At 37.3% G+C, this 9,073-nt stretch overlaps 2 protein-coding genes across 5 annotated transcripts; one reads left to right on the top strand and one right to left on the bottom strand.

Annotated features, from left to right (window-relative positions):
* The first annotated feature begins 4 nt into the window (after positions 1-4).
* LOC135166971 (vacuolar protein sorting-associated protein 33B) lies at positions 5-2,886 on the top strand. 2 transcript variants are annotated; one of them, XM_064129763.1, is made up of 6 exons: positions 5-144; positions 235-304; positions 380-549; positions 637-848; positions 991-2,051; positions 2,457-2,886. In XM_064129763.1, exons 2-6 carry the CDS (start codon positions 299-301, stop codon positions 2,718-2,720), a joined length of 1,713 nt encoding a protein of 570 aa, XP_063985833.1. In that variant the 5' UTR covers positions 5-144; positions 235-298; the 3' UTR covers positions 2,721-2,886. The 2 variants fall into 2 exon arrangements, with proteins under 2 accessions (XP_063985833.1, XP_063985841.1); XM_064129771.1 differs by having other exon boundaries at positions 15-155.
* Positions 2,790-8,192, bottom strand: LOC135166889 (eukaryotic translation initiation factor 3 subunit C). Of its 3 annotated transcripts, none has more exons than XM_064129604.1 (6): positions 8,036-8,192; positions 6,879-7,036; positions 6,426-6,663; positions 4,175-5,956; positions 3,215-3,751; positions 2,790-3,111 (listed from the first exon to the last, which is right to left on the bottom strand). In XM_064129604.1, the coding sequence occupies exons 3-6, from the start codon at positions 6,649-6,651 to the stop codon at positions 2,981-2,983; spliced, it is 2,676 nt and encodes an 891-aa protein (XP_063985674.1). In that variant the 5' UTR covers positions 6,652-6,663; positions 6,879-7,036; positions 8,036-8,192; the 3' UTR covers positions 2,790-2,980. The 3 variants fall into 3 exon arrangements, with proteins under 3 accessions (XP_063985674.1, XP_063985665.1, XP_063985684.1); XM_064129595.1 differs by having other exon boundaries at positions 7,982-8,190; XM_064129614.1 differs by having other exon boundaries at positions 6,426-6,660; positions 7,982-8,190.
* Positions 8,193-9,073: the final 881 nt, after the last annotated feature.

Genomic DNA, 9,073 nt, shown 5'->3' with positions numbered 1-9,073 from the left:
GCTCCAAGCGGCCCGGTCGCGTCGATAATCGACTCGGAAATGTAACCTCGACAGACGGACGATTCGAGAATTAAAAAATGGCAGACAAATTTTTATTTCTCCTTTATCCTAATGAGGTTAAGGTATCTTGTGGATGACAACAAGGTAGACAAACAGTAAATAGGAAGCACACATTCATAGCACTATTTAGTTAATGTTGATCTTCAAAAAACATTGATGTTCTACGTTTTTTAGCATTTCACAAGTCAGCTGTTTGAGATAATGGGATCGTGACAACACTGCTAATCTTTGGCGTTCCATGACAGCAAGTTATCCCATATATTTATTTTTTACATTATTTTCTCCACTGATGTAATTAATTTGTTTCAACCATTAACAGTCATCTCTCAAAATGGATATCACATTCGATGATAGATTAAGTGTCTTGCAACAAATTAGCCAGAGAAAATTTGTCGACGTATTGGATTCAATCTCAGGAAAAAAAGATCTGATAATAGAGCAGAAATTAATGAAACCCTTGGACTCGTTTATTGGGGCCACAGTACTCAAGTAATTCAATTGATTCATGCAATAGACAAGATGCATAATTATCGGAAACTGTATTGAATGGAAATAATTTCATCCTTGAACATTTAGGAGACATGGAGTGGATAAAATATTCAAATTGGAGCCAGGGTTGAAGCCGACCAATACCCAGAGAATATTTTTAACATCTTGTGATTTGATATCATGTAAACGAGTATTGGATCAAATTCAGTCTGAACTATCTCAAGCACATGGAATATCATTTCACATACTAGCGACTCCCAGGGTTCCCGCTGTAATTCACTCCCTAATAGAGGAGGAAGGTATGGAATCGTGAAATGGATACATCACAACTGAGTTATAGCACGTTTAAAACAATTTGGATATCCGATAAAATATGTTATTTTTTTATCAACAAAAATGGGAAATATACTTGAAAATACCATTTTATAAATTATTTTCAAGGTTTGTCCGACCTGGTAACGATACGTCCATTGACTTGGGAAGCGATCCAAATAGATGGAAATGTATTGTCCCTGGAAACACCAATGTTCTCTGATTTGTATTATTACCGAGACAATGGTCTCCTTCCAGGCCTCGCACGAAGTACTTGGTCCCTACAAATGGTACTGGGATGGCCAAAAATAACTCTAACGTTTGGTAAATATAGTGAACAATTATTAAAAATGGTAGAAGTCATGCGAGAAAGTGCACGATCACCAACACCACAAACCGAGGTAGGTGGATTGATAATAATGGACAGAAGTTACGATTTTGTCTCAACACTACTCACACCAGTGTCTTACCTTGGTCTTTTGAGTGAAGTTACGACAATAAATGTGTCAACAGCTGTGGTGGACCATAATTCGATAAAACTAGATCCTCAAAGAGATCATGTATATGAAGATATTCGTGACATCCATTTCAGTGATGTATTTCCCAAGCTACGAGCTATGGCTAAATCGTTGAAAAGCGAGCAAGAGGCAACGAAGAATATGAAACTCGAGGAAATGGGAAGATATGTAGCTACAAGACTGCAAAAAACAACGGAAATGAAAAAACAGCTTGCTGCTCATATATCAGGCTGTGAGACAATTATCGGTGCCCTAGGATCTGAGTTCGAGAGTTTACAGAGCACGGAAAAGGCTATTCTTGAGTCCAGTCGTAGGAAAGAATGTTTGGATTACATTGAAAGAAATGTTGATGAATATCCAATGAGAAGTTTAAGACTATTGTGCTTATTGTCAATCACTGGTGATGGAATGACATCGAATGAACTTCAGACCATCCAAAAATCTTATTTACATGCACATGGCTACGAACACATTCCTCTGTTTCATAAACTTGAAACTGCCGGTCTGTTACGATGTCGAAAGGAAAATTTGCTTAGAAAGTTGCCCAACTGGAGCCGGGAGTGGTCCACTCATGCTCAAAAAATTAAACTTTTACCAAATCAGGGTAAACGAACTGAAACGAAAAGTGTTTGCCCTAGTTACGTGTTCAGTGGAGCTTACATACCAGCTATAGTGAGTATTATCACCTCAAGGAAATTCCATTTTTTAAAACATTCAGCACAGAAGAAAAATTGTTTTTCAGGAACACAGAAAAATATAAATCTATAGTATATTTGTGAAATTGTATTCTTTCATCCTGATACTTCGATTCCGTGAATTTTGAATTGAGATTTAACTATTTGTGACTTATTCTATGCGAAAGTTTGAAATTAAAAAATTACAGAGTCCTGATTTGAAAATACGAGAGGACGTTCGGGGATTGTCTGTCTAAAATTCAGTAATTATTTGCATACCCTCAGTAAAACGTCTACTCGAATACTGAATTTCAGAAAATCAATAATTTAATCCTGACAATAGCAAACTTTTGTCCTCTTCACAAAATCATTGAAATTGATGATTTTTTCATTCTCATTTCAGGCACAATTTTTGAGTATCACATTGGGACAATCTACAGATCCTAAAAGCTTCGAGGAACTTGTTAGCCTCCCGGAGTGCAAAGTGAGTTGTCCCCGAGCTGTCGTACAACCGAAAACGTTTATAATCTGTGTCATTGGTGGTATAACCTACGGCGAAATATCTGCCTGTCGTCTCATTGAAAAATCAATGGGAATCCGGCTTGTGATGATTTCTGATTGTGTATTATCAGGCAATAAATTAATTAAGAGTCTTCAAGATGCCTAATTTAGAGTAGATATTTTTGCATCTTGACAAGTATCATATTTTCATGTAAAAAAAGTTACAATGCCACAATTGTAGAGAAAATTTCTACTATTTAATTCATGTTACTGATCAAAGTACAATAGTTATGGAATATTGTTTGTATAAAGTGACAATTTTCTTTTTTTTTCAATTTTTCCTTGTTATTCACCCAGTAGATCATTTTAAAAACCTCCAATAGGTTGTCCACTCGTTTATCGAATTGCAATTATTTCTATTCCTTTTCAATAATTGCGATTCTCCTCACGATTGCGATCACGATCTCGCCTCTGACGACTCCAGTCCTGGCCTTGTCTATTGTAATTTTGACGGTCCCGGAAGTTTCCTTGATTTCCTCCTCGTGAAAAGAAATTGCCTGGAATTGAATTAATAATAAATGATACATTGAAAATATGTAATATTTGTTTTGTATTGATTGAACCCTATCAACCCTGTCCTTTATTATTCACTGAACTTACCTTGCTTCATTTCGAAGACTCTTTCATTAGAATCAACAAAGTTTTGAACTTTATCGGTCAATTGGACGGCCAGGGATTGTAAACGACTTGGCTCACTGCGATGCATAACAACAGTCTCCGATGGATCGTCCAGAGAAGCCATGAGTTCTTCGTTAATAATCATTTTACTGATGACAGAATGTACAACTCCACGTTTCAGTTGGAACATTTCAGCAAGTGTTGGCATGGATATCGAATCATATACATGCGAATATGTGAAGAGGTAGGTTCTCAAGGCCTCTTCTTTTATCAACTTGGTAAGCATGTCACGGACTTTATCAGCCTGATAGAACAAGTCCCATACTTTGGCATTCATTTTCTCGTCAATTATAAAATTGTTGCAGGCCGCCCAGTTTCCATTGCGCATTGCTTTAGCTGCGGCAACTACATGTTCCCTCATCGACTCAGGTGGACCAACCAGAGATTGACGCTCACTTGATCGTAATTGTTGATAGAATGTTTTAGAAATCATTCGCCTTCGTGCATCAAATTCGTGAGCTACGCAATAAAGGACAATTACAAATTAGAAATGTACTATTTCATATCTGTAAAACAACAGAATGATTCTAAACTTCACATTTTCATGAGCAATTGAAAATAGTTTGCCGTAAAGAGCAAATATAATGCTCGATATAAATTTTTATTTTCCAAACCCAAGTTACTGATTCGAAAACTCAAAATGATCAATACAATAATATTTCGCGGAAAATTAGCATTATTATTTCAACATTTGTTTATGAATGACTAATTGAAAATGGTCCTTTGTTCGGAAACTTCATTCTTTTAAGCATTAAAGCCATTTATGGCAAAATTCTAACTATACACAAATTTGCGTCTAGTTTATTTTACTATTCGGCTGAAAGTCTAATATATCTGGCCGTGATCATGTGCATAAAATGTATATCAACCAGGACTACGTACCGGCCATGTAAGGTATCTCAATGAGCATAGCAGAAACCAAATAAACACATTCCAAAAGCTCAAGATTAATGTGCATGTGGAAGGGCATCTGTCTTTGCTTCTCAATTTTTTCTTGCTCCTTGCTTCGCTCGTGCTGTCTCTGAGGCAAAAGACCCTGCGCCAGTAGCTCCTTTACTTTTCCAGTCATCATGAGATCAACAAGACAGTTGTGGGCATCCTTAATATTGGCATGGCGGAAAGCACAAAGACCTAGATGAGCAATGGTACGATTGTAAAGAATTTGCGTTGATGGATCCGAGTGTTGAATAGTTTCCTGCAAATGAGACATCAATACGAGATCCCTGGCTTGGAACCAATTATCATGAAGAGCATGATGATAAATGTGGGATAAAATTGCACGAGTTCTCAAACGATCAGTGTGATCATTTGCATAAACATATTTGCACAGTTTCTCCATGACTTGCACAGATGTAGACACATCTTTTGGAATTTCGCCAGCTTTTTGCTTCAGCACATTAGGATCAAACTTGTAGTAAAGATGCTCAATTTTCCTGAGATAAACTCTGCACAATTCCGAATTACTGCCGTGATGCTCCAAGTATTCTTGAACCTTGTCGATAATACCAGCGACTTGTTTCTCATCCTTCAATCTTTCGACATATTCGTTGCTGTGAGGATCACACTCTTTGAGTAACTTGGTGAATTCTTCGTCGAGTCTCTCAACGAGTGTTAAAACACATCCATGAATTTTAAATGGTTGATTAACAAACTCTTCTGAATCTTCAGTTATGTGCTCAGCAATAACCATATCAGGAGTAGCCAACAGCATATCCAACATTTCTGTAATTCTTTCGAGAAGTTTTGTCCAGTACTCTGGCTTCATGGCATCCGAAACTTTGGGATTGTAGTCAAAGATTGCGGAGACAATGGAGAATTTAATCTTAACTGCTACAGCAGCTTTAAGATTGTGTGTGTCAGCAATCGATTGAAGTTCGTGAAGCAATTCAATTTGTTCTCTTCTGTCGGTCCTCTTCTTACCACGAGCAGCAATAACTTCCGACAATTTTTTTATAACAGCTGGTACGTTTATCTCTGCATCTTTAGCGAACATCTTGGGCTTCTCCGAAGGAACAACTAAACCGCCTTTAACTGTCTCCCATTCACCTTCACCATCATCCTCATCTCGTTTTTTCTTACGCTCCTTTTCTTTACGCTCTTTACGTTGCTCTTTGCGTTTTGCCTTGTCCTCATCTTCATCCTTGTCCGTTGCTTTCTTGATGAAACGCTCACGGATATTTGTGTATTGTCCTTCATCATCGCTACTGGAGCTGTCGCTATCAGAATCACTACCCCAATCACTCTCGCTCTCGCTACCATCATCTGCTAGGGTTTTCTTGAATTTTGAAGTATCCGGTGCTGCTGATACTGCTGTTGCTGGCTCTGACTTTTTGAACATGGAAGGTGCATCATCCTCTTCAGATTCAGCTGATTCCTCCTGCTTCTCCTCCTCCTCGTCATCCTCCTGATCCGGATTCTCACGGAATTTTGCAATTTCCTCTTCGAAATCTTTATTGTATTTACGTAACTTTTGACGGAGAGATGTCAAAGATTTGGAATTATTCTTTGACATGTTCTTGCGACCTTCACGATCCTCCCACACATCATTTATGAAATCCTCCATCTCGACAAGACACCGAAGGTAGAAACGCGGAGTTTGACCTCCTTCCTCCTTCATTATTACTGTTATGGCCTTCTGGTAAGCACGTTGGAGATCTTCGAATGCTGAAATTCAATTCATTGTTAGGATCATTAGTTAGGAATATAAGCTGTCATCGACTAATAATGTTTTCCAAAATATCAGAGCGAACTTAAATTCTAGAGTGGAGTGATAAGACGATATAAGTTGAACCATCTTCAACCTTATCCTCTGATAAATATTTAAACTTTGTGAGGAAAAAAATGGAAAAAAATTTATAAACATTTCTTTTGTCGGTAATAATAATCTGCGAAAACCTTTAAATAACTATTTCCTCAAGTCTTTCAGATTTTGAAATATTTATCAGAACCTAAAGTTCAAGATAAACTAACTTTTACCTCGTTTTACGACTTTACGACAGAATTCAACGTCATACCACCAAGAATTCTCATAACACCGTGACAAAGATATCAAAGATCTTTTAACAGTCCAATACTTGAAGAAACTAAATTGTTAATATCCAGTTGTCATTTACATGGTTGGAGAAGTACTTACATGACAGCATACTGCTCATATCCTTGATCTTCTTGTAATTACGAATCAGTTTAATCAGATTGGTAAGTTCCTCGTAACGTTTGACTTTTGTTGGACGAACAATACGTCTAGTTTCTTCCTCTTCATCACTGAAGGTATACGTAACAGCAGGCGCTCTCTGTACCTGCTCCTCCTCGGATGAGCTGTCGGACTCGGAGTCCGTACCCGTCGTGAAGAACTTACTCATGTTGGTTTTCTTCTGGGAAAATGCACTCCATTTATCATTTTTTATTGACGAATATGGAATTCACTCTATATCTATATATCAAGAGTTGAGGCATGTGGCGGTAATGCACACGCCTAACCCAACACATGGAATTTACTTTCGGATAGTCCGGCATTCTAATAATAATAAAGTTTAATGGGTTTCTGGCGAGATAATTATTGAAAAGATGTTGAGTATTCTTGCCTTACCTGCTTTCAATTTTTCAGGAGTATAATCCGGGGAAATTGTCAACGATCCACTACTGATTCCTAACCAACAATGCCGCAGTCTATAGGGGCCAAGAGAAGGGCTTTCTAGCGTTTAGCAGTGAGCTTCAGGACGGCAGTTGTACTTGGCCGGCGAAGAGCTGCAAACGGAAAAACTAACTAATGTATACGATTGTATATTGTTAGTACATCATTGTACATGTGTTTATTTTGTTTGTAGCCCCGGGGATGATTAATAATTATCATTTAACATTTGCCCATAATGTTCATCCGAAATAAAATAAAAAAATTAACTGGTTAAATTGAATTGTAGATAGTTTTGTAGGAAATCGTTTGTAAGCAACGAATATAAAGATTGGCTCGTTCCTACATGCCCTAATTATCGAATAAAGTCAAATAAAAATTGTGTTTACGCTCCCCTTCAATTTATTATTATCGACGGTGGCGCTTTTTACCGCCGGGGTGAGTACTACCATAGACATGGGACCTCTGCTATTCCCAACAACACAATTTGTTTAAATCCAATGAAGCCAAGTGTTATACTACTTTTTATGCTACTTTTGATTATTTTTTATTCAGTTACACATTTCCATACACTTTTAACAAAAAGCAACAACAGTCATCAAAAGTTCGAGTATCATAAGCTTGCACACAATTGAATATAAAGGAGTTAAATTCAATCGATTTTGGAAGATAAATATTGTCGGGATAAATTGGTACAATGTTAATATCTTATAACATTCGTGAAGCGACAAATTATTCAATATTTAAATAATTTCCAATGCAACTATTCGATTACTTGATTATCTAAAAGCAATAAATTTCTATTATGTCTAAATTACAATCAAATTCTATTAACTTTTGGTTGATTAATGACAGATCGATTCAGGAAATAATCACTGAATGTGAAATTATTTTTTCACCACATGATCCAGAGCTGAAATATCCTTGAATTTATTCTCAAATTTACTCATTCAAGATTATTATTATTATTATTTTATTTATTTTTTTAATTTTTTTAAATTCCAGAGAAATCAACGAATGGCCCCTACGTGTTTTCTTTGTCACTTGAACTTAAAGAATACCTTAAAGAATATTCCTGAATGAAGATTTCATGGCACAATGACAAAAACACTCACAGTAATGTTGAAGTCAGTTGATTACTTGTTTACAATAGAAAGGAATAAATTTTTGTATTACAGCATTCAAAAAATGAAGCACACTAGATTATTTTTGTCGCGTTGTTCTGTCATCATTTGTTTTCAATTAACTTCGGAATCGCGAACTTCTTTGCCAATACATCCAAATAGCTAGAATTAGCAGAGACCATGGGGGAGATCAGCAGGGCCAGTCCGGGGAGATCAACCACGAAATGTCCTAGCGGTAGCGCCGGAACTAATTTTGCAGGCACGTTTGTTGGTAAGGTACCGAACGTTACGCCTGCAAAACCGGAGCAGAGGGAAAAGTCGGTAACCCGGATAGTGTGGGGTGGGGGAATACAAGGAAATAGGGGAAATTAAACGGCTGGGCAGGCGTTCTGAATATCCGAACGGCGTTGAGCGAAGCTTTTTCCTCATTAGGGGGGGGGGAGGGATTAATTTTCAGAAATGCAGCTTAACGCGCATCAGTTCTCGGCGACGGCAAGCGAGGATTCCCAATAGACCCCCACGTTTCAAAAATTCATTTCTCCCCTTCTACTTGAGATGAAGAAATGAAACCAACGTCATTCAATTGCTCATTAAATTCTTCATTAATGATGGTGGTTTCGTTTCTTAATCCGAATTACGGGGAGGGGATTAATTTTCAAAAATGCAGCTTGACGCGCATCAGTTCTAGGCGGCGTCAAGCGAGAATATCAAATAACTTCCCACGATACAAAAATTAATTTCACCCCCCCTAGTTGTGTGCGGGGTAGTAACCGTAATGATCAACTCAAAGGAAAAATAGAGTCTTCCACTTTGATCCTTCCCTATGGTTGTAAGTCGCAGGTATACACCTTGGTGCGGCAACACTGTCTCCTGCACTACTACTCACCAAAAGTAATTCCCAAGCAGCGATGTTGTTGGTTATGTAAAGGGAAGAAATAATCTCAATCACATAATTTGATGTTCACAAATAATTAGAAAATCTTTAATTATTAGATTAGATTATTTATTCCCTTCACATAAACAAGAACA

The sequence above is a fragment of the Diachasmimorpha longicaudata genome, chromosome 1 (assembly GCF_034640455.1).
Source record: "Diachasmimorpha longicaudata isolate KC_UGA_2023 chromosome 1, iyDiaLong2, whole genome shotgun sequence".
Classification (NCBI taxonomy): Eukaryota; Metazoa; Arthropoda; class Insecta; order Hymenoptera; family Braconidae; genus Diachasmimorpha; species Diachasmimorpha longicaudata.
This window is presented reverse-complemented; position numbering and strand designations above follow the sequence as displayed.